Consider the following 27,244-nt stretch of genomic DNA (forward strand, 5'->3'; position numbering starts at 1 on the left):
TATACCTCCCTTCTGTGTGCTAAATTTCACGGCAATCGGATATGGCGTTCGCATTTTATAGCAGTTTTTGTAAGTGTGCAAAAAGAGGAAGAAAAATAAGAAGAAAAAAAAAACCAAGAAACTAAGCCAATTTTTGAAGTCACATATCTCGGGAACGCTTGAAGCGATTTCGCTCAAATTTGGAATGTGGAGTGTTGAAGTTGGAGGGAGTGTCCACAGAAAAAAATCGTCTTGTTTCATCAAGGAAGCACAGAGCTACGGAGGTGCAAAAATTGCATTTTCGTTCTTCCTGTCAATATACTCACGGGTGTTGCGCGCCGGCTTCTTGGGCCGCACGACACACTACCGTGTGTCTTGATGCTCATGATGTGGCACGCTGGCTTTCTTGGCTGCACGACACACTACCATGTGTGCTGATATCATTGGTGGATTAGTAGTAATTAACAGTAATGGTGTTAGTAACAATTAAAAGTCATGGTTTATGCCATTTTTAATTATGTAAGAGAAAACCTGAGAAACTAAGAGTTACATATACACCTGTACCATATTTACTTGGTTAGATGTTATAGCATTTATTACTTTACTGTAGTTCAAAAAATCAATGAGGCGACTACTTAAACTTGAGTATTACTTGATATTCAACCAAAAATAATGTTTAAGCTCATAATTTAAAATATATTGTGGTACCGTTCAAGGGTGGCTACTATTCAAGGGGCAGCACCTAACCAAGTAAATACGCACACAGTATACCATAAAAGAACAAGTATTAAATCACTGAAAAACACTCTACATAATATATGCAAACTTACGACAGAATTCTGATCTCCAGTTTGATGGTTGAGTTCCTGCCTCAGCACATGCAGCAGCATAACTAGAATATGCATCACAGACATACTCTTCACGGAGACTAGTATCACCACAGCAGTAATCAAATTCACAGTCTTTAATAAATGGACCAGGAACAACTGCAGTATTGCAGACGGTAAATATACTACTTGTATTCATTACACGACACTCTGCCCTGGCTGCTGCCTGTGTACCTGCACTATTGTCACATTGATCAGTACCTTCTCCTTGTGCACTTCTTCTTCCCCTTCCACCTGGACAACGTAAATCTCCTATTGTGGTTCTGTCATCATTCCGATTGCCATTGTAATTGCCACATAGACCACACAGCCTATTTGTTCCACGATAATCGGTTGACACCTGAATTTTTAAATAACTACCTCCATCATAATGAACATAGACACCGTGTTGTCTTAAGGTAACATGTACACGTCCACCAGTACGTCGTATATTAACATCAACATCAGAAGGGTAAGTCTGATCATTAGATGCCTGTTGTACCCCATTAAAGAATAATCTTGATCCCTGGTCGATATAAATTTCACTGGGATTGCTGCCTGGAATACTGATCCTCACACCTCTAACACATGAAACACCTCTTCCACAATTATCATTATTGCTGAAATCACAAAGTCATTGCTTCCACAAGATTGAGCCATGACATGTTCACAGTCTCTTTGAAAGTCAAATCTACGTCCATCCCAGCTTACATAATGAGGATCACCACTGGCAGTACAGGTTGGGCCATTAATTGGTGGACACCTTTGTGGTACACATGTAAACATTCCAGAGGCCTGACAGGTACATCTTTCTGCACAATTGGTCACTACTTCCTCATTAACTTCGTACTGTATGCCATTTCTAGTACAAGCTGCAGTAAAAGTTAACAATATTTATACATAATGATGTGTTCATAATTTGTAGCATAAATAACACAATTAACCATGGTTATAAAATTGAAGACACTGGTTGTTACCAGGGCTGACAGAGGTCATAGTCAAACACACTACTTTTTATTGATTTGATGTGATTTTTAGATTATCTGCTTTCATGTGCTTTCATGTGATTTATCTGCTTTCATGCATGTGGTAATAATCAAGGAAGAAACTTTCAATGTTGTAATGGAAATCCATTTGAGTTATAATGTGAAAACCAATTATACATGCATGTACCAAATTCGTTTTGAGATCCCTTTATAGAGCAGTCAAAAATATAGGTGAAAATCAAAAATTCAAAAAGAAACTATATCTAATCCAAAACAGCCAAGCTGTGAATAAAGGATGCGGCTTTCCAAAAATAGGCTAGTATGAAAAAGATATGATATCAAAGATGGCAGCCAAGAAATTGCTGTAATGATGTTATGTCATTTAATATGTAATGTCACAAATTAAGTGACAGCATAATACACCTTTGATATCACATCTTTTCATACTAGCCTGCTTTTAGAAGGCCGCACCCTTTTTCACAGCTTGGTTGTTTCAAGCCTAGATTCTCTTTCTGTACTTTTCTCACTATGCTATGATCCCATTCCCCAATAGTAGTGTGAGGCAACCAAGTTGATAAAAATGACACTAAGCTTGAATTAAGTGCTCTGCAAAAGAATCTACATTGAGCAGCCACACAACATTACCTCTAATAGAACAATCATGTGTATTTATGGCTAATGACTGCCAGGGGCATAGCTACACCAGAACCTGCACGGGCAAAGGCCCAGGAAATCATTGCTGGTGCCTGAGCCTGGGGTAATAGCGGCACCCACCCGGGCGCGCTTGTAATTAATAAACATAATACGCATTTGCCATCCTTTTGGAGCGTCTTGTAACACTTTCCATAATAGTATCATCAAAAAATCATGTATACTTGAGTTTGCCAAGATTCCTCCATCAATTTCGTAAATTTCTATGTAATATCCTGAATCACATGATAACAGTTTTAAGATTTAAGTGCAGGTCGAGAGTCAAACATTTGCTGCAATTTGCTGAAACCACTCAGTGGACAACAGTACTGGATATAAAGTAATTGTTTTATTAGATGTCTAGTAGTATAGACTGATGAAAGATGGACAAAAGCCAATTACCAGTCAGCTGTGACACCCATCTTACTGGAGGCAGGACTGACTAAGGAGGATCATGCTTTCTCAATGTTGGTATGCTAAGTGCTGCGCTCAGTGTAATAAGACAGAAAAGTTAAAAGGAGTCGATGGAGTTGTCACTGATGAAGTATTATGCCTAAAATTAACTTGAAGTACTGTGTTAGGCAGAAGAGTGAAAAAGAAGTCCAATATTGGGGCTGGAGGCTAAGTTAGTCCATCATTGTTTAGTTAGAGCTTCTATATTATTCATGCAGTAGTATCTTAGTCAGCACATACAGCAGCACAAACACAAGCTGTACAAACAGCTGTCATAGTAGCTAGCTAGGTACGTGTATGCACTTTCAAACAGTTTTTCAAAAACAAATGTGTAATAAAAGTCCCCAGAGATGGGTTCATGTTTCTTGCTAAATAGTTTGCACGGGCTTTGTGCCCAGGTAATCCAGAAAACTATCTATGCCTCTGATGACTGTACACAAACTGAGCACAATAAATGTAAAACAATTATTATGAAGTGCTTACTGACTGGTTCTTCTTTATCTTGATCATGTACACAATAAACATATTTGCCTGGTTCACCAACATTACTTCCCATTTCTACATTAACAATGCCAGCTGTATTAGAGGAAGGAGGGCCCAAAGAGCCTGTAGCTGAAGTGACTCCAGCTTGTGCATTAATTCCATTACACTGACCCCAGTTGATACCATTGTCAAGATACTGGTTTATTACATAAGTTTCATCTTCAGCTGCATTTGTTGCAATAACTGATTGAAAAGTATTTGTCTATAATGTAAAAAGTAAAGTATAATTACAATGTTATATGAAAAGATCAAACACACACACACTGAATAAACTGTTACACATTATAACATACATATGCACATGTACATACATCAAGAAAGATACCAAGGATGCAGACAAGTATGCCAGCACAATTTTTAAAATAGGTATGTATACAGGTACATATAATATTATATGCATCTTCTAGAATTATGCTTTCATAAAGGCTGAAATTAATAGTATGAATATATTCATTATTAATTATTTTGGTAATTAAGAAGTATTCATATTCAATAAGAATATCCATTAATCAGTTAATTAGATATTTTACTTTATAAATAGATATTTTATTTTATAAAGCTGCTGAAAACTTAAAGTTTCAATTTTTAATACTGTCATTTATTGTCGTTATACCAAACACATGCATGTGGAGGCTTTTTATTGTGTGACATTCAAATGTAGTAGTAGCAATCAGTATGGATTTGTCCCATTCAAACACTTAGCTATACAGGAAGTAGTAAAAACAATTCATCAGTTCATTTGTTAATTTGATAAATATTCAGTTCCCAAGTTTGATATTCATTTCACCCATAGCTTTCAGTTTCAAAGAGTTTGTGTGCAATTCAAGTTTGGTGCATAATTTCCTAAACAGGTTCAACAAAGCCACTACACATTAAAATTAATTTGTATAAAGCATACTTTAAAGCAGATGGCAGCAAATTAAACAATCTGATATGTATTTATAAGAAATACAATGCTATATCAAAAGAATATGTAATTATTTTATATACTGCACACAAACTACACTCCATTACTCAATAGGTCAATACAGAAAAAAGAAGGGCTGCTATTATAAAAAGTTAAACAATTGCTGAAACACTTATGGGTCATAGCATATTAGCATAAAAAGGCAGGAAGATTTGTGCCCTAAAAGCCCAGTCACATGTTCTAAGTATAATATTATATAGGAATTTTCTAAATCCCTCTGTGACATTTCATGCTTGCTTAAGTATCACATAATTGTCTAACCTTGCTCTCCAGAATTGTTTTTCTTAGGCTATTGCTATTGTTTCAGCAGTCACTTAAATAAAAATAAAGGGTCCTAAAACAAAAATAAAATAACACAAAATCCTTGATCGGAAATTGAACCTGGGGCATCCAGTGTGTGGGCCCAGAGTCGTAGCCATTGTGCTACATGGCTCCCAGCTACCAAACTCCCTTAGTTTCTACCTTATATGGCTCTGAGTGGAGTAACTTTATTCTATATAGAAGACAAAGGTGAAAAAGAAACCAAGGCTGAACCCAACACTAACCCTAACATTAACACTTGTCGTGTTCCCTAAAGTTGAATACTCTGGACATAGCATACAACTAGTGTGCTTGACAGTGAGAGAAATCTAGTGGACTGCTAGAACAATAGCCCTGACAAAATATTTCCAGCTGCCGGAACAATGGCAACTTCGTTTTTCTTAACACTTGCTTTTTGCATGCTGATTTGAAATTTTGTCAACATTTGCTTATATATACGTATACCCAGTATGGGATTCACTCTGTACAGAACATATGTATCCTTCTTTCTTGTATAGGACAAATCTTACTGATTGGCTCTACACCATCTTTAGTTTGTCAATATCCACCTGATACAGTGTTTAGTGTTGTGATTGTTTCATATATCTACAAGCTATTATGCAAAGCAACTATAAATATTTCAAACAATATGCAAAGCTTTGATGCTTTCATAATATTAAAGACTTGAAGTTATCAAGCACTAAACCGGATATCACATTTCAGTATGACAGAAACACCTTTAGGTGGTGATAACCATTGGTGCCACTTAATATTGCATTGGATGCATTTAATCACTGGACTGGGGAAACTAATTGCAACAACTTTTTGCTGCACTGAATGTAGAGCATTCAGGCGGACCTGTCACCTTGCAGTTGTGCATGCATCAGCTATATGGAACTATATGTACTTGAATGCTTATATTATCTTGTGTTAGGATGTATGATAGTACACTCTGCTACGTGATAGCTATGTACAGTTCTAGTACTGAAACTAGAAAGAAACAGCTGGTACTGGATTTACTTTTAGGTCCAGTACTGAGAACTGGGAGTTAGAACAACATTAATCTGATTGTGTGCTGACCATATTACTGATGCACACTCTAATACTAGTTATAATTAGGTCTGATAGCATGATGATTTTTACAACAATTGGACAAATCTTTTACGTTCCATAAGTAGAAGCCATAAAGAGATTTTCCCATCTTGACAATATTTAATCAAACACAGTTTTGGTGCATGGTTACACCAAGGTACTTATCATAATATTATTCAAACAGTAATTAATGTGAGTATCTGAGAATAAGTATTTACATAACTAGTCTCATATTTTGCATAGAGATTTTGTAATTTGCAAGTAGATATTACTTTTGCCAAGCTTTGGAAATGCAATTATAAAGTATTCCTCTGCCTAAATCCCCACAATAAACACAGTATTTACCTGACCACCACCAGGAGGTCTAACATTAGTCCATGTAGCAATGAATAATGAAGCACTCTGAAAGGCTGGTGCTTTCAAAGGAAATCCTTTTCTCACACAATCATCAGCTTTTCGAAGCTGTACATCTGCACCAGCATCACCCATGCTTATTGCACCATATGTAACCACTCCATTAGAACTATCACACCAATACGGTGCAACCATGGGAGGCCCGACATCCTCAAGTGCACCTGCAGAATGTGGCACTCCCATTGGTGGTCCAGTACCAAACAATCCATCAAACAGTTGGAGGGCACCATCTCTTGCCACCTATAACAAATTAATACACAAGTTAGCTATACGTGTGATCCATCCCTGATCATACCACAATATGATAGCTACTGTAGTTAGTATTTAAATGTTTAATCCTGTCAAGTACTGCATTTACAACTTGTAATGGTACTTTTAAGTTAATGCTATCTATGCAGAAACAGAAACAGTTAAGTTGTAAAGAAAGGGTGCAGACTTCAAAAGCCTGAGTGAAAAAAGTTGTGAAATCAGAAGTGGTGGCCAAGAAATGACTGTAATGATGACAATACTAATCTGTTGTAATAATGCACCCCTCGCCAGTATTACAACTGGTTAACATTCACAGCCATACCTTGATCACCACCTTTGATTTCACAATTTTTTCACCCACGCTTTTGAAGGCTGCACCCTTTTTGAAGCTTAGCTATTTTACATGGATGTCACTTCCTTTTGCAACCCCAAAGCCAGCTATAAACTTGCTTTGGGGCTTGTTTTTATCCAATTACTCTTATCTACAGGCACAATGATGATAAAAGTTGCAATAGTACTATATTGTGGATTTAATTAGAAATATATAGCATTAACATCCCAAACCCAGCTATGAACTGGCTTTGTGGTTTGTTTTACCAAATTAATGTCTTCTCATCTACATGATTAGGAAGACAGAAATTACAATAGTATTATATTGTATTGCACATTTTATTTGACCATGTCTATTTTTCATATTTTAATATCGCTAATGGAGCATAGATTTTTAGGAATTGAATTTGTGAAATTTTAGTATTGTGTAGATTTAAAATAGAATTTTCATTATAAGGTAGAAATTAAGTACTTAAGCTGAGCAGCTCACAACAATGGTTCAAGGGTTTTGGAGTTAGATATGGAGGCCCCTGGCTTGAGCTTTGGACAACTTTTTGTCAACATATTTGTGCATTTTTGTAATACTCAGTGACTGTTCTATTACAGTATTTTGACCAGCACAATATATGTCAAGTTGTTGTTGTTTTTTGTAACTCTCACTATGGTTTCTAAAACATTTGAGCTATGTTGGTTAACCTACACATAAACTGATTGTTAAGCCATTCCCTTTGGCAGTTTATCATGCAGATATGGCAAAATATTGCTCTTTTTAATTTATTTCCCATAACTCCGAGAACATTTAGCAGAATCACACCAGGCTTGGTAATTGAATTTACCTCAATATATCATTAATGTATACCAAATTTCATGACAATCTAGATGCGCATTTGTGGTTTTTGTAAAGTTTGTGAAAAAGAAGACAAATTAATTTCCCAGAAAAACAATGAAGAAATTAAGCCTAAATTTGAGGACTTCTATTTCATTGCTGAAATTTGGAATGTGAAGTGCCAAAAGTGGCTGCCAGCTATAACACAAAAATTGTGTTCTTTTGAGAAGGGACTATTTAGCTATACTTGTGTGTGAAAAACATTTATTCATTCTTCCTATCACTATACCGACAGTGTGATGCACCAGCTTCTTAGTTGATATTATCATGAATATCATAGGAACATAGAAAATGGAAGAAAGGAGGTCACTGGGGCTGACATATCCTTTTGGTTGCTTCAAGAAGTCTAACCTTCCTGGATGAGATCACATTCATGAATATGAGGCTAAAAAAAGGTTTTGATGTTCTCTAGTAAAACATGTAAATGCTTTCATTATGTCATAAAAGTGTGTTTGTGAAACTAGTTATACTTTGAAATAATCAAGAGTTATCATCCTGGAATGATTTATTTACCTCTCAATCTATTACCAGCACTTATAGTGCTTATACTCAGTGAGATCCTGTAAAATTTGAGAAAAAAGCTATTGCATGAGATAGCCTAGTCCAACTGACCCTGATTGAAGCAGGGGTGGATCCAGGGCTTGGCAAGGGAGGGTGCACCAGGGTTGTAGGTACATATATGGAGCAGGGGGTCTGGAGGGTGGAGCCCCCCACCCCAGAGATAAACTTAAAGGTATATTTCTAGACAAAAAGTTTCAATATAATGGGAAAATGTATAAATCTTAATATTACACTTTTTAAGAGGTCTGCATTGATTAAGAGGCAGGACTCAGTGACAGTCATGAGTAGTTCAATTATGAGCCAAAAAATGGCATACAAAAATCCTGTGCATTTCATTTACAAAATATCTCCTAGCAGGCTAACTCAGTCCATGTAAATCATACTCAGAAATAATTGTGGAGAATTCTTAATTTTGGTGATTGTTCTATTAGAGTATTTGACTGAATGCTCCATTAGAGTTTCTCATTCTTGTATAAGTTTTGTTTGTAAGCTTGCTTTGGGGGGAGAGGAGAGCTCCACCACTGTGAACTGATTTTGGCTGGGACTTCATAGTAAGGTGGCTTAATTTTGAAAAAAATTGTTAAGAAGTGGATAAAAACAGCACTTTTTCTGAAGGCTTGTTGAAACATTTTGACCATTTTTAAAAGGGGTGCCATGCCCCCATTATTATTGGCCACTGCTTACAGCAAAAAATCGAAATACCCTAATAGAGCATTCAACTACTAACAGATATATTGTATATATCTAAAACCTGTAGCTATTAATTTATCTGTAAAAACACAGCAAGAACAGTCTAAAATGCTATAGCAGACCTTCTATGATTGCTGGGTGTATGTCCCCCAGACCCCACCATATCTACTGTATTATTCATACTTCAATATGTAATTTCATTTTCTAAAGTTACCCTATCTCTCACACTCTGGCTTGCTGCATGCTAAGAGTATAGGGTTAGGAAAGCAGCACTTTGTTTGGCTTCACTTAAGTTGCTTTTACAGTGTGAGTAATTTTTTGACTATACTCTTTGTCTTTGTGTCATTGTAGCTCAGCACAGTATAAGTATTGCAATAGTTTACATCCTTGGTGAACTTCCAACTTTTATGCACAATTATGTTGATGATCTAGAAACTTAACATTTTTGGGAGTCTAGAAGAACAATCTGCAACCATTTTTTGAGTTTTAAAATATATTTAGCTATTCGCTTATCCAGCATGTTATGGATGTTAATGTAGTTGCTTAAGACCTCCTGGAGTTGGTCCCCCTGTTATGACTACACAGAATGCAATTTTATCCCATGCAACGTTTTTTTAGTTGAAATGGTAAAGTGTTACATGAATAGACAGTGTATATACAAGGAAACCAATATTCAAGAAAAGATGTATGCAGAAACACATATCTCAGCAAACAAATCTATCTGGTTTTAATGGAACTACAGTACTTCATAATGCAAAGCAGAAAATAGACTAAACTGTCCATGTTGTTAGTTTAGAGTTTATGATCTTCCATGCATGCAAACTAGTTTACTACTAAACATTACAACAAGTTAAGACAGTCTTTTCTAAAGGGGTGATGGCGTATGGAATTCCATAGTCATCTTGTTGTAGTATCATACAGTATGGTAGTACTGTATATTAGAGATCATGGTGTTTTGGGGTTTTTTGCCCCTGAAAAACAGCCTCAGTTTTCCTTCAAAACAGCTTGATTAAGCATAACCAAGCCCAAAAAGCAACCCCAAATCTAAGTTTCTATGGAATTTTAAAAATTTCCTATTTACTGAATTTTCTACTAACTGACTAACTAATTAACTAATTTATGCCTTCAGACAAGCATAACTCAACAATGCATAAGGCTTGGGGCTTGAATTTTTCAGTTTGATGTTGCCTCACTCCAAGACATGACTGCAGTATGTACAATACACGCATCAATTGGCATTCCTTTTAACAATAGTCAAAATGTTTCAACAAGCCTTCAGAAAATGTTATGCTTTTATCCACTTCTTAACAATTGTTTTCAAAATTAAGCCACCTTACTATAAAGTCCTAGCCAAAATCAGTTCACAGATGCACTAAGAAGCTAAACTAAAGACCGTTCTATTAAATAGTTCAAACCAGAAATTCATAAACAATTGCTTGACAAAATGGTGCCAATATTTGGCAACATATGCTGTAGACCTTTTGTTTTAAGATCAAAATTCCCTAATAAAGTTGTCAGCAACTGTAATTAAACAGACACATTAACTGCAATGTATTTAGCAGTATTTATTGTTGGGTCCTCTTCTGCTTTAGCGCTAAAGCAATAACGCGCATTCTTGACAACAATCTGCTGTGTCTCAACATGGTCTCAATTTAAGACATATTGAAAGCTAGTATACTTAATTTTGCATACAAATAAACTATGCATACAGGAATCTATCATTTGTAGAGAGTATAAGGCGTAGGACTGCTCTCAAACCAAGGTACTTAGTGGACGACAGAAGACGCGTTATCTCTTAATAACCTCAAGTTTTAGCTCCAATACTTCACATGATGAAAGCATATTATTACAAGAATCATTCTACGTATCAATAAGTGGAAGTGATTTACAAGTCGAAATATATGGCATTTACAAGCAGATGAGAGCCTTGTTCCACCGTTCGCACCAAGTGAAGAAGCCATAGAATGGATTTATGATATACTGATACGTAGAATTATTTGGACACTATTGTTTACCATTCATACGAAGTATCATGGCTGTTCAACCCATGTCTACAAAGAAAAGATAATGTTTGTAACAGGCTGTAGGGTGAGTCGAAACAAATAACAATTATTAGTGGCACTTGTTTTCACCTTGTTAAGGTTGTCAATTTGTTATAAAAGTGAGTTACATTCCACCTGAACTGTGTAACAGTAGCTGCTTGTTGTTTTTGCTAACAACTCACCTGTTATTCATGGCTCGGTAAGTTTATTATGGTGTAGAGCTGCTCTGTAAGTTTATTATGGTGTAGTGCCAAATTAGCCCAGCCTGATTTACCACAAATCACATAGTATATGATACGATATGTCATACGTAATTGCTATGGCTTCTTATGCACGTCATTGCTTTATCGCCACCTTAAGTAGCTATATAAGTCAATGTTCACATAGAAGGCTATTAAAACTAGCTAGTTATGCCAAAGAATAGCTACAGCATTCCAAATATACTATAGCATAACTAACTAGCTAGTTTTAATAGCCTCCTACAATGTGAACATTGACTTACACGTAGCTACTTAGAATTCCAGTAACAAAGAACAGAATACACTGTTGCAATTCGTGACTGCTTGATTAGAGAATATCAGAACACTGGTAAAGCACAATAAACATATATAGCTAGACATGATTGCATGAGACCGATACGTGGTACTGAAAGCTTGTCAGTGAGTTTGGTCATTCCGTTCCGGATTCCGGTTCTGGTTATAACTTGCCGGACCATACCAATCTGCTTCTGTCTTGGGGAAGCTCAAGGCATAAACTATAATCTATGCTCAAAGTTAGTTCTATAATTCACTACCACACAATAGCTTATCAGCTGGAAGGTCATGAAATATCCTTTCATATTAAAAAAAGGGAACTATATATGCTTTAAATTATAGTCATAGGTCTTGCATAATAAAATGAAGGTAACTCCATGAATACTTTGTGTTCAGGTTCATAACTTACAATCAACAAAACCAATTGCAAGTACAAGAAACATACATTTATGTATTATGAGTGATTTGATGTAGCCATTACAGAGATATGGCACACAATTGTTAGAAAAATGCTAGAAAAACAAATCAGTCTGCTTTACCGCAGCTGCAACTATTCTGTAGTGCTGCATTGACTTCCTCTGGTGGGCAGTTTCAAGGCAATTTTAATGCACAATCATTCAATCATGCCGATTGAGGGCTACATTTATGTACTTTTTGGCCATTAACTATGATATCTGAAGTACAAGTGTTGCACTGGCTCAGGGGTGGATCTAGGGTTTGGCAAGAAGGTGCATACCAGGGTAGTAGGTACATGAAGCTGAGGGTACAGCCCTTCAGAAGCTAGAGCTATATTCCATGTGTTTCAGGATTGAATATTTGATACAGAGTGGTTTATGCACAAATATCTAAATCATACTGCTTTCTAAGTAGACTACAATATGAAACAAGGAACGGACATTATTGTGCTTAATCACGGAAACACTGCAATTTTCACAAACTAACCTGCAGAACTACAGTAGCTAATTTCCAATGTCAATTTGCCATAGAAAAAGTAAGTGATTTTCAACATGCTTATATTTCCTTTGGCTTCCTTCTGCTATAGCTCAGTTTAATCACTATTCACTGCTCTTTCCAAATCTGGACGGAATCTGGAATATCTATCATGTGCCATGGATTACTATGCCTTTTAATACATACCCCTGAAATGCCCAATACAAAATGTATGGGGAAATTTGCTACACCGGAGGTCATTTTGTAGGCTTGTGCCAATTATGCCGGCATAATTTCGAGCATAATAGGCTAGCAAAAGTATCAAGCATTATTCCAGCATAATAAGACAATTTTCAAGAATTTCAAATAAAACGTGCAATGCGCACATCAAAAATACTGCACAACATGAACATACTGCACATTATTACTGTTTCTTGACTGATTATTCGCACTTCATGGAAATAAGATCGAGATACTCTAATAGAGCAGTCATTTACTCTAATACAGCATGCAGATATACTCTAATAAAACAGTCAGCTCTCGAAAATAATCTTGAGCATAATTTTGAGCAGTCTCGCATGGCCAGGCCCACTCTTCGCATGGCGCTTATCAATTGATAATTATAAGCGCCTAGCTGCAAGAGGGTCTGGTATAGTTCGAATAGAAAAGTTGTTCTGACACCCTGAGTTTTCTCAGGGTGACAAAGAAACACCTGGTTAACTTTCATTACACCACGTCATATTATGGACTGGTGGCTTACTGTCAACAGAAAAAGGAATTCACTAACAACCCACAACTTGATGTGGCGTGATGAAAGTTAACCAGGTGTTTCATTATCACCCTGAAAAAGCTCAGGGTGTCAGAACAACTTTGCTATTCTAACTATACCAGACCCTCTCGCAGCTAGACGCTTATAATTATCAATCGATAAGTGCCACGCGAAGAGTGGATCTGGCCACACAAGACTAAATTTAGAGCATAATAGGCTGGATTTTTGAGCATTCCTCAAAAGCATAATAAGGAAATTTTTAAAGCATAATTGGCTCAAGCCTACCATTTTGACATGCCAAAATTTCCAAACTTACTCTGGCATTAGCTATTGTACTTGTAGCAAGTTTCTCCACACCTATCACACCTGGAAAGCCACTAAACAGACTTGAGATAGGCAGTACAAAATAATTAATTCAATTTCTAATGGTTTTTCAATCAGTATTGGACATGCCTGTTCCAGCTGGCATTTTTGCCATGAACAATAGTATAGTAAATGTCCACAAACTTGACAGTCATGACTACCGTACGCAAGGAAATTTTGACATAAGAAAAATTTGACGAATTCACACTTCAGTAGATTTGACGAATAAAATGTTGATGAAAATCAAGAAATTGTAGAGAAAAACCTATACTTTTAAAGACGCTTATAAACATTTGACAAATTTAAATTTGATTAATTAAAGTGATTCATCAAATTGGGAGAAGCACAGTTAACTATCATTGCATTATCGTTATCTATACATATATTAGTATTAGTATTACTTTCAGGAAAAAGGCATAGCCCGTGAATCCTGCTCAATTACATGCATACAAATCAATCATTATTAAACTAATGATAATCATTCCAATGTTTATCTAAGAGATCCTTGAATGAATTTAATGAATCAGCATTAACAATGTAACCAGGTAAACTTAGTCCGAAGTTCCATAGCATAAAGTAATTGTGTAACACAAGACTTGCCAGGCATAAAGCCATGTTGGTAGGATGTAAATAAACCATTATTAATAAAATTGTCAAGGATATGATCTTTAATGATGGATTATAATATCTTACCTATAATTGAGGTCAATATTGTATGTTGTTTACTCTGTAAATAAAAGTTAACATCATTGATCGTAACGGGAGGTAAAGGGGATACAATGGGTCACGTGCACCATGCAGCATCACTATTTATAGCTATACATGTGTGCACTCACCTCAAGGCGCAGACAAAAGTATAAGAGTTGCAGATTCTATCCAGCTCTATCAGTTGAATAGCAGCCCATCATGCCAAAAACACCCACCCACCCACCCATATGGACATACATGCATACACCCGGTAACCCAGGACTAACAGGGTGCAGTGCAACTGCTTGACCAGAATGATGCTCACTACTTAATAGCTATAGTGATGAAATCACGTCATTAATGCAGAAGCTGTGCACTAACTTGGTCAGGCACTTCACTCAGCCATGTTCTTGGCTGCCCAATATTTTCCCAAATTAGGCCAATCATGCACCTGAGCTTGGGTAAGCTTGGCTAATACAATAAGATGTTAAAGGACGATAGTTGTCAACCAGGCGACGGTCTCCTTTCTTATGGATGTGTATAACATGACCTCTTTTCCATGAAGTTGGTAGTATGGATGAACTTAAACACTTAGTGAATAATATGGTCAGAGGAATACATAACTGATCTGCCATTTCCTTGAGGACTTTGGGTGGCCAGTTATCAGGACCAGCAGCCTTGTTTGGATTTAAGCCACTTAGTTTTGTATACACAACCTCAGGTGAGATTGGTACATCATCTAAAACAGGAGAATCAATCTGATGCTAAACTCAGGCAATGAACTGCGGTCTTCCACAGTAAAAACACTTAATAGAGGCGTTAGCTTTGTATCTGTCAGATTCAATCACATAACCATCAGATTTAGTCAAATCTTTGATGGGAAATCTAGTATGTAAGCAGGAGTTGACATACTTCCAAAAACATTTAGAATTATTTTTGATGTTACCAGTAAGCCTCTTCTCAAAGTCACTTTTCACCTGACTGGTAAGAGATCACAAAGAATCTCTAGCATGCCTAAAAGCCAACAAGATATCATGGGATTTTGTCTCAGTATAACGTCTCCACAATTGATTTTTTTTATTCTTCAACCCCATCAATGGCGGATCCAGCATGGGGAATTTGGGGCAAATTCCCCCCACCTTGTGGAGGAGCCAGCCATACTTCTGATTAAAATAGCTACTAAACTTTCAAGATCAGTTTAAAACTCATGAAAATATGCACATTTATTACAAATTCATCTGAAACCAAAGCGAACTAAAGTCAAACTAGCTGTGAAATTGTCACCCAGCACCTTCATGCATACTAAGCGCCTCTAAAAATAGTTGTTGTCAGGGGCGTAGCTAGCCAGAAGGTGATGGAGGGGCAGGCATGCCCAAAACGCTCAAAATCATTCATGATTGCAAAAAGGGCTAATGACCCAATGGTGGGCTAGCCAACATACGGTGTTGTATTATTACAGCTCACACAACTAGCTACATAACTACTTCAGTATTAATTGCTTATCTTTTATCAATGATTCATTCGTCGAGCTTCATCGCACGTGCCACAACTGTACTCCAACTAATTCATCCAGTCCGGTAGAGCTATATTGTTAATATTTTAGTGCTAATACAAGTTACTTTACGTTTGCCACAGCTTGTGTTGCAGTCCTAGCACACTGCTGAAAGGATGACATGTTCACTCACTTCACTCGGCGAAATTCAAATGCCACGTATTGCATGAAATCCCACTAGTCTTTCTTGCTAGCACAACTTGTAAGCTTGTGACTGATCCAGGCCCGTAGCCAGGGGGTTCTGAAGAACCGCCCTCTTGGAATAGGCCGACTACACTGGCAGCACTGCCGTACAAAGATCTAGTGTGATCAACTCGAGAAAATAAACTTGGTACATTTAACACTTTATGACCTCATAGGCAGTAGGTTCTTAGCGTCATCTGGTTTCCTTTGTCACTTGTGAGTTGTGACTCCTGCCGCGGCAAGGTCCTTTGAGCGGGTCACTCTTTAGATTCGAAATGCTCTATCACATGAGTAATCTAGGCTAAATATAGGAGTGTGTTTCTTATATTTTCGTTCGGTGGATTCACGAGCGAGTTGATGTTGTGTGTGCACATTCACTAGCAACCCCTGGTGGTACCGCGTAGTAGCGCACATAATTTATAGTAATTTGCGTGTCAGTTTAATATTGGCAAGCTTGTGACGGAGGTTTAAAAAAAACCACTACGGTGATGGGGGGGCAAATGCCCCCCCTTGGCTACGCCTCTGGTTGTTGTGTTGCTGTTTTTTAAGATATTCAGAGCCTTTTAAACAGCTTTTAAGACTTCACACAACCATTTCAAAATGACAAAAATCAACAGTGAGACACTACTATTAGGTGATTATTTGCTGCTTCAAAAATGCATCACTGAACTAGAGAATCTGGCTTTCCCCAACCACCTACAACTTAGCCTGTTTGTGCCCCTCCCCTCGCCAGCTCCTGGATCCGCCTCTACTCATAGCTTCCTTTGTTATGTAAATATTCTTACACATTTGGGCCTAGTAAGGGGCACACAATCTCTCATTATCCTATCAAAGGTTTCAGAAAAATAATTCCAACAGTCATTGACAGACAGGTCAAACATGTCAGTTTGCCAACTAACAGCACTGAGGAGTGACTTCATGTTATCAAACTCAGCACCATATACATTGTATCTAGGTGGGTCATCTGAATCAATAACATGATAGAAGAACAAGATCAAAAGCAATACACACATGGTCACTATTTCCCAGCCCAGGAAGATAGGTAAGATTGTCAACCATATTCTCATCATCTGTAAACACTAAATCTAGGAACATGAGGGGTATCATCCCCTCTATACCTGGTTGGCTGCACAATGTGTTGAAACATGAATAAGTCTTGCACATGTACAGTATCAATAAATACTTGAGCACTATAGGGTTGCTAGAAGTTAGACATATATTCTCCCAATCAATACTGCTATAATTAAAATCACCACAAATGAGGTAAGAGGAGGTGAAATTGACAGCTTATCTCAGCAGTTGATATAAAAAGTTAGTACTCCCCTCAAGGGTAGAGGATGGGCTGCGATACACACAACCAACAAGAGTACTATTTGATCCACTAAGGTTTATTTTAATTCATAGTGACTCTAAGGAGTGTACAGTAGAAAACTGAACTTCTGCAGATACTAACTTGTTGGAGACGTAAATACAAATTCCTCTCGTACCAACAACTTGTTCAGCATCAGGATCAAAATTGCTATAATGAAAAAAACTTGGGAATATCCACTCTGCTAGAGGACATGCATGTAGAATAGGCTTTAGGCATAACTTCAGTAATTAAAATTAAATCTGGTTCATTACCAGCAATTAACATCAGTAAGTCATCCCGTTTATTGAGAAATTGATCGGCATTAGTGTATACAACTTTTAAAGGGCTAACAGAATTATAACTCGAGAACTATTACAAGGATTGTCCAAGGAACTAAGGATTGTCCAAGGAACTAAGGATTGTCCAAGGAACTAGGTATTGAGGGTAAAACTTGGGAAGTACACAAATTAGAATCACCATGTCTCTGATATTTTTGCAGGAGTGTCTAGTCAATTGTTTGATGCAGTAGTGGAAGGGTTTTGCCTGATTGTAACAATCTTGTCACGTCGAATTACAATATTTTGTTCACCTTGAGATCTATGTTTTTTCAATTCCATTCTCAGCACTTTAGCTAGCTGTTTCCCTTTCTCTGAAGCTCATATCCCATGAAATGTAAGCGTTCTTGTGGTGTTCGCTTATTACGTAAGATAGAGCTTCTTTTGTTGGCATCTAGAACAGTGATTAACACTGGCCTTGGTTTGTTTTGAGTAGCCTTGCCTAAACGAATGCACTTTGTGATTTCAACATCATCTACATGAAGTTCAGAATGTAGCAGTTGAGCAAGGACGTTCATATCAGACTTGGACCTCTCAGTTGCTGTTTGTGCTGCATTAGTCTCCTCTAGATTATATACAATCAGATTATTCTTTCTTTTCTCACAATCTAAGTACTCATCCACTACTTCACTGGGAGTGAGTGTTGAAGCAAGAGATGAATTTAACATGTCAGGGTTTGGTTTATTGATGCTGAAGCAGTCTTAATCTCCTTTTCAAGAGTTTGATTCATACCACTCAGCTCATTGACTTTCTGGGATAGTTTCGATAGCGTTTGGCAGATTGTATCCTGTTCCTCCACTAAAGATTGAAGGGTATTACCACCAGGTGTAATAGTCACTTTCAAGTAGGCAAAAATAAATTGTTTAGAACGCGTCGCACAGTTATTTAGGCGACAGTAAAACATTAGTGACTTCGTTAACTGAGAAATTGACAAATATTGTTTCTTGCTGAAACCTTCGCAGTTGGCATGCACCCATGTAGAGCACAGGTCACATTGTAGAACTTCACAAGTAGGTGTACATTTCTTTTTGCAGTGTCCACAGATCTCAATATCTCGGTCTTTGGGGTCCGGAGAGTCGTTGGGTCAAGTTCTTTTGCTCCATGGCGATCAAGCATCATCCATATCATTGTCCAAACTAACTTGGGATGCATTTGCATCCATCATTATTCTAATAAAAGCCTGTTCAAGACTAAAACATACTGAAGCAAGCCGTTACTGAGTTTGTTCAGAATCCTAAATGATCTATTTAGTGATCTATCACACTAATGTATCAAAGAAGTTGAAAATAAAGCAGGAAAAGACAAAATACATGGGTCCTGGTTTTTGACAACCAGGTCCCTTGCCAAACTATGTATTATCTAGCTACAACTACAGGCTACACATACTAACTATAATTATGGGAAAAGGGGATTGGTCAAATTCATCAAATTTTTCTGATGTCAAAATTTCCTTGCATATGATATTAAACTATTATATGAGCCTAAAGAATGACATACACAAAACCATGTGCATTTCAATAGCAAAATTTTCTTAACAGGCTAAGCGTTCCCATGCATGGGATAGTGCTATAGATGCCAGTTTTCATACCTATGGAAGATTCTCAATAGTGCTATTTGTAGTGACTGTTTTATTAGAGTATTTGACTGACTGCTCTACTAGGATATCTCAACTTTTTTTCGGGGGTGGGGCATGCCCTCCTAGAAATGGGTAGAGGTTTTCCTATAGCAAAGTTTTGTTATTTGAAGCAAAATCATGCTACACTACTTTAATCAATGATAGCAATTCCAGAATAAATTTAAAACTAACTTATGATGTAAATAGTTTTATAGCCTTGTACAGTACTCCCCAAAGATCTCATAAACTAAAAATCCGTCATAGGATGGTGGAATTATAAGCAATCTTCTCCTTTAAAATAGGCAACATTTTCTCCGTATCTTTCTACTGAAAAGTCTCAAAAATGGCACTATTGAACAAATCCTTATAAATTACAACTCAGCTTTGCAAAATCATTTTGAACTTCTGCTGCTTTCTGTTATAAATACCTTAGTACATGGACTGCAGTACAACCTTACTTGTAAGACTTTCTGAATAAAGGTCATCTCCATAGAAGGCCAATAAATAGTTGGATGCATTTAGCTAGCATCTTAAACCAACATGCATATGGTGGAGTGCAAACACTCTGTGCCAGTCATCTTCACCCAAAAATATGCAAAGCAAGGAGTTATATTGTTGATTTATAACGATTAAGTTTGTTCTTAATGTATACCTCCTCCTTGATGCTGTAGCTGTGATAAGCTACTTGTGGTGCGAATTCACTGACTTTCAGAATAGGTAATACATGGACAAAAATGTTTACCTTGGTGTAACTAAAATGTGCTGGATCGTTTCTTACAAAGAGAACATAACATTGTGTGGTTAACTATTTATTGTAAACTAATCTTATAATTGACATAAAACACCACACAAACATATTTGTATAGCAGAAAACTAACTGCACCATCATATTCCTCATCCCCCAATGAAACCCTAGGAATGATCCAACTGTTTGATCAATCACTTGTACGGCAGCAAATCAATTGTACCAACTCTCCAATGGAAGATTTAGAGAAAAATTTATGCAACATTTCAGAATCGCTATTTCGTAAAAACCAGAGCAGCTAGAAAGTTCCACTTTAGCACAAACAAGTCTGGCGCAGCCACCCCTCAAGTGCCAGACTATCCTGGTGATCTTCAACATGTACTGAGGATTTCTAAATCTTTGCAATGCCTAATGCATTGCATTCACATGCGCTTCCATCACATGAAATTTCAAATACCTGTAATATGTGATGAGACATGTATGGCTGAATGAAACACTGATATATGAGTTTAAAAGCTAACTTGGTTGAATCACACTGGTTGTACCGTTCACCAGTCACATTAATTGGTAAAAGACAGGAAGTAACGTAGAGGATCACATTTTTTGTTTTGCGCTTTACAGGTGTTGCAAATAGTGATGGCCAATACCAGGATTTCAGAACAATACGATATCGGTATGACATTGACTAAAGCTTAGAGCTGTACCGATACCACATTTTACAGCCAATACCAATATCCAATATTTTTTGTCTATTTCTGATACTTGCAGGTTTTCTAATAAACCAATATTAAATATTTATCCGATACTTGAAAACTGTAACCGGTTGTGTATTATTGTGATAATAAGATTATACAGCATAATCACTACGGTTGTGTTTAATTTTCTAAAATTCCTAACCAATGATTGTCACAAAGTGTTTTCATCCAAACTTGTCTGTTTTTGGTCAGTGCAAGAGGCCAAATCAGTATCATATATTGAAAATGTATCACCAAAAACTGGTACAAAAAACCTCAAATACAAATAAAAAATATGTGACCACTTGGGAAATTGAAATTCATAGTAGTCAAGAATCTTACCACTTGTCTACAAAGTCACTTGTGCAAGTAAAGTGCTTTAATAGTACTAGTACATACGTTACTCAAATGAAGTATCTGTACTATAGACTTGCAATTGACCAATACCAATACTCGTAATATTATCGGTATTGGTACAGCCCTACTAAAATTGTCCGATATCAATATGAAATGATTGCTACTTTTCTTAAATAATATGATAGTGGTTTCCCACACACATACACAGAGTAATAGTGATTACTGCTAAGCTACAATTATTAACTATTAAATAGGCTAAAATACATGTTAATTCAGATCACGTCATATATTGTATCGAAATATTGAATTCTAAAAAATATATCGATACGATTTGGAAATCTGCAGTACATAGTAAATTTCGATCTGCAGTTTAGGAGTTACAGCCCATCAAAGACAATTTACATGTATAATATACATGCTACAAAAAGTAAGGAAACAAGCTCAAAACTGTTACAGCTGAAATGAGAAATGATCCAACAGTAAAAAGGAATTAGATGACTACTTGCTAAAATGAGATACACTTTAATCCCTACTCTTGGCTAGCATCTTGAAGTGAGACCATCAAATTAGCCAAAAGTAGAGATTAAAGTGTGTCTCATTTTAGCAAGTAGTCGTCTAATCTTGTTTCCTTACTTTTTACTGCTGAATCATTTCTCATTTCAGTTGTAACATTTTTGAGCTTGTTTCCTTACTTTTTGTAGCATGTAGCTATATTATTATACCAATCCCTACTTCCTTTCTATTTTTTATTTTATTAAATAACTAGTTAGCTTACTTTTGTGTCTAGCTAGCTAGCAATATTACACTCTTTTTGTTTTCCACATAGTATAAATATCACTTGAAGCAGTTATCTTTTGCCTTCGTACACAATATGTGCCTCTAAAATATTTATCGTTTTGACTGTTAAAGCTATTACAGCAACTGTTAAAAGCTTCAGTTGCATTTATAATGGCCTAAATGTTGATAATTTTACAGCAAAACATTGCTGGAGAGCCCACCATTAAGAGTGGAACCCTCGCATTTAGAAGTCTGGATCCCGAGGTGGATCCGTCCCTCAAAGACATTATTAGCTAGCTAACTACCTCACAAAAATGACTACCCGGCATTAATAAAAAAGACAACTCCTTGGGTACTGCACTCATCTTACGCACCTGTACTCACATTTCGTTAAAATCATATGTTTGGGTTGTGGCGTGTGGCGCAACTTTTAAGCACCGCAACTATTAATTAATAATCCTTTGAGAAGAACAAAAAAGCGAATGAATGATGAAAGCTAACAGCTTGGTGCAGTGGACAGAACGTAATCGGAACAACAGATGCGTGAATATCCGCCATCATTACCTTAGCTATCTGAAATTTCTGGAGCCTAGGTCTTAGCTACAGCAGGCAGGCAGGCAGACAAAACCCAGGTGAATTTCAAAATTTTTAAAACTCACTGTACATCGAAATATTCTACTTTAAAAAATTCTTTATTATTGAAAAAATACTTTTCGCTTCGTTTAACCAAGGTACAGCAGTACTATTGTATTACAGGTGGTTTTTTGGGGGTAAATTTATTGCAAGGCCGATTTTTAAGGTGCGAAAATCCACGAAACCATGATTTCTTACCAACTCCTACTATACAGTACATGTACTATATGATAATACCCATACAGACACGTGTACAACATCCTATGACTGTAGGAGCTGGAATCGCTGGGCTTTCCGATTTCGCAGTGGCTATTTGTCCAGCAGTCACGTGAATAAAACAAAACTTAAACAAAAAAGGGTCCTGAAATGGAAAAAAAAGCCTTGACCAGGATTCGCACTCGGTACCTCGAGCTTTGTAAGCAGGCGTCCTAACCACTGTACCATGGCTCCCAGCTATTCACCTCCTTTAGTTTCTACTTTATATACATCATTCAAGAAGAAACCTATATAAGAATACCCAGTGAAGAAGAAACCAAAGCTACGTGCATCAGGGGAAGCCATTCCATCTCTTACAGATCATCTGATGCTTACCTGGAACTGGGCCTTGTAAGTGGCCCTAGGGACTTTTAATTGTCCCCATTATTGTTGTTTCAGTTGTGTCCAGCACACATGCCTTTTGTGCTGGGAGTGGTAGGCGGGAATAAAAATTATGAAAAAAAAGAAAAAAAAGCTGAACTCGACCCTAACCCTAACCTAACATTACGTTCGCCTGTTACACACAATGATGACCTTCACTGTCTGTATGAAGGTAAGCTTTTGGGTGAGTTTGAGGCAAGCTAGGGTTGGAGCGAGCGAAGCGAGCGTCCCGTCGCTCCAACCCCAGCTCACCTCAAAGTCACCCAAAAACTTACCTTCATACAACTAGTGTTAGGCATTCCAGCCCGACTTTTAAATTTTGGAAAAATGGACTTTTTATATGCTTAATAGATAGAGTATTGATTGCCGATCTCAGAAAAGTATAGTTTGTTAGGTTGGAATTAGCTACTTTGGCATGCACAGTGCTTAAAAACTGAAAAAAGGTACATTTTTCTCCAGGGCTCTCCATACATTTTAAAGGGGAAAATGGCACAATTGTATTAGGAAGCCATCTAGCAACCTGGACTGTCTTGAAACTGTAGTTGCTTCTAGCTGCAAGTTTGTACATGTAATGAGAGTAACCTCAGATCTTATCGGATCTCAGTGATCTTTGTATGCTTTGTGGTGAGCAAATATGTTTCACCTATTGTACACTTCTCAATACAATGGTGTATACCCATAGTCAAGAGGTTATGTCAAGTAGGTAAAAACATCTAATTAACAACTTATAAAGGCTAACAATTAAAGTGGAGGTGTCACAATGATGCAATAATACCTAAGGTGGAGTTGTGGTTTCAATTACGACATTGTTATGCTGACTTTGAAGTGGTTTATACATTTAAGCTGATGATACGGCCATCAGAAAATTGCTGTGGAGCTGAAAATCGCTAACCCGAGCGAAGTAACTACGCCCTTTAAAGTACAAAAAGAATCTCAGTAATAATCTAAAGCTAAAGTTACAAGCAGAAGAAGATAATCTCCAAGCATTGATTGTAGAAGCTAAGAGTGACTATGAATCCAACTTAATCAGCAACTATGCTAGTGGAAATAATAGTCTCATCTATAAATACATATCCTCTCTTTCAAAAAGTTACTGCTTACCACCTCAGATGCATTTAGGTACAGACATCGCCACCTGTGACCAGGACAAAGCCAGATCATTTAACAGCTATTTTTACTCTGTTTTTAATGATAAAGACTTGACCAATGATTCCCTGACTACCACCAATGAAACTTCTGGTACTTCCTTAAGTGACATAGTAATCACAGCTGAAAATGTTCATGAAGCTCTAGTCTCCCTAGATCCAAACAAAGCAATGGGACCTGATGGCATCAGCCCTAAAGTATTAAAATATTGTGCAGACGCCCTCGTCAACCCAATCAGTTATCTTTTCCAGTTAACCATTACAAATAGCTATTTATCATTTGAATGGCAAACACATTGTGTCATTCCAATCTTCAAGTGTGGGGATCGTGCTACTATATCCAACTACCATCCTATATCACTATTATGTATCATTTCAAAGGTTTTGGAAAAGATCATCTTTAATATATCGATTATCCAACTCGTTTACCCCTCATCAGTTTACAAACAAGGTATCAAATGACATTTATCTAGACTTCAAGAAAGCCTTCGACTCTGTTACTCATACCAAGTTACTACACAAAATAAGACCTTTTGGCATTACTGGAACATTATTTAACTGGTTTATAGCATATCTTCCTAATGGTGTACAATACGTCCGAGTCAACAACAGTCTCTCAGAGTTTCTACCGGTGTTATCTGGGGTTCCCCAAGGAAGTATAGCCCATTGTTTTTTGTTCTATTTATAAATGATCTACCTAAGTGCCTAAAGTTTTCCAGTGCATTTATCTATATGCTGATGATACCAAATGCCTGAAACATCAAAGTGGTCTGAATACAACTGAAATGAACCTCCTTCAAAAAGATCTGGATAACCTCTTCCAATGGGGCATAACATCTGATTTATATTACCATATCAGCAAATTTGCACACTTACAATTCTGGCTGAAGAGCTACATGACTGCTGCCTCCTATTTTATTGACAACAAGCCGATTGCTACTGTTGATAACACTAAAGATCTTGGGATAATAATAACACAGAACTTAACATGGGAGAACCACTACAAATTAATATCAGGCAAGGCCTACAAAATTCTTGGATTAATTCGTAGAAGTTTTTCAGGTAATGGACCAGTTGAGACTATAAAAAAGTTGTATATCTCACTTGTTCGTTCACAAATCTTATATTGTTCACAAGTGTGGAGACCTTATCTAATTAAAAATATCAATATGTTAGAAAGAATACAGAGGCGAGCTACAAAGTGGATTTTGAATGACTACCAATCATCATATAGGTTACGCCTGGTCAATCTACATCTATTACCACTAATGTATGTATATGAAATGGATGATATTATTTTCTTCATCAAGTCCTACAAGCAACAGTCATCACGTTTCAACATTACCGAATATGTTCAGTTTAGTACCTCTAATACACGATTTGGTACATCTGAAAAAATGGTTCATCATAGATGTTCCTCCAACACTGCTCAGAACTTTTACTTTTATTGTATACCACGTCTCTGGAACTCATTACTAAAAATAGACCTATCTCTGTCTACAAACATTATTAAACACAAACTGTACAACTACATGTGGGATCATTTCATGCGGCAATTCAGTGATACAAACGTTCATACTTTAATTCCATTACCTCTGTCCCTGCTGCCACTGTTCAACAACATCGCCATCACCAATATATGCAGTACTGTTATAAGCAATTATTTACTGTAATTAATTGTAGTAGAGTCACTGGCAGCACTTGTCAGTGGCTTTCAGTATCTTTTTGTGTGTACTGAAAAACAATAATAATAATAGCAGTAGTAAGCACCAGTGCTACCTTCCACCCGACAGTACGTTTTGAAAAGTTTTAAAGTATTCTACGTACGTTACAAGGCTTGAGAAGATTACCGAACAACACAAAACTTACTTATATGTAACGCACACGATAAAACTAAGATTTTCATGATGATCAGCGTGTGGATAAACTACATAGCAATTGTCATCCTCATTGGAGCTCGGATGATGGAGCAATCCTAAGTTAAACACGAGTTGTTCTTTGTGCCAGGGCTCTATTGGGGAATATACGGAGAATCTTTTTATTAAAAAATCTCGGATACTGGAATGCCTACTAGTGTGTTTGATATTTGAGTTATGAATGATGCCGCCGGGCGAACAGCGAAAAAGTGGTGGCCGGCTGCCAGACGAATAGCCACTGCGTTTCGATTTACCGTTTGCAAATCGCCTATTGCCTATCGAGACGCTTCCCCAGCAGCTACTCCTGCAATTTCAATTCCATTTAGCTATTTTCGATAGTTGACAGGTCTACAGTCAAAATGGTTTTTCCCGTAAGATTGCTAAACGATAGTTACTGCAGCAACTTTCCGTCACCCTGTGGCCGTAAAAATGATTCTCCGGCAGTACGCCCTCTCAGCTTCTGTGAATTTTTTTACCAATAATAGAAATAATAGCTACACGATAACAAATGCTACAATTAGAATCTTGAAGTAGCTTCTGTGGATTTTGGTTAAGTAATGTGTAGCTGTATCGTAGATAGTTAGCTACTAGCTATAGTTTAATTAATTTAACTATAGTTGTAACTTGGATTAACTACCACAGGGTGATAAGTTTTACCCAATTAGCTGACTGTGTAGACTAATTATTGAAAAACTTACGCATATTGTATCAAATAGATCGCCACAATATTCGGAGACAATACTACCCTGTACACAGTCTGACTCTTCAGCATCTCCAAGTGTAAAAAACGTTCCCGTTCCCAGCATAAAGAAGTCATTCATTGGAACAGAGACAGCGTGCTTTAGCAAGCACAAAAAGAAAATACCACTCGCTTTGCCAATCATTCTTGCACCTCGTGCAAACTGCAAGCACTAAGTGGAAAGTGAGCTATCCAG

At 37.0% G+C, this 27,244-nt stretch overlaps 2 protein-coding genes across 2 annotated transcripts in view; both read right to left on the bottom strand.

The window, feature by feature from the left end:
- Positions 1-1,410, bottom strand: part of LOC136256188 (von Willebrand factor-like) — a 105,370-nt gene extending 103,960 nt beyond the window's left edge. The window contains exon 1 of the mRNA XM_066049134.1: positions 810-1,410. Coding sequence (XP_065905206.1) covers positions 810-1,005 — 196 coding nt within the window. The 5' untranslated portion in view covers positions 1,006-1,410. The remainder of the gene's footprint in view (positions 1-809) is intronic.
- LOC136256189 (alpha-tectorin-like) lies at positions 1,410-27,244 on the bottom strand. Its single transcript, XM_066049135.1, has 4 exons — positions 27,008-27,244; positions 6,222-6,530; positions 3,458-3,719; positions 1,410-1,717 (listed from the first exon to the last, which is right to left on the bottom strand). The coding sequence occupies exons 1-4, from the start codon at positions 27,191-27,193 to the stop codon at positions 1,419-1,421; spliced, it is 1,056 nt and encodes a 351-aa protein (XP_065905207.1). The 5' UTR covers positions 27,194-27,244; the 3' UTR covers positions 1,410-1,418.

Source organism: Dysidea avara, chromosome 5 (assembly GCF_963678975.1).
Source record: "Dysidea avara chromosome 5, odDysAvar1.4, whole genome shotgun sequence".
Taxonomy (NCBI): Eukaryota; Metazoa; Porifera; class Demospongiae; order Dictyoceratida; family Dysideidae; genus Dysidea; species Dysidea avara.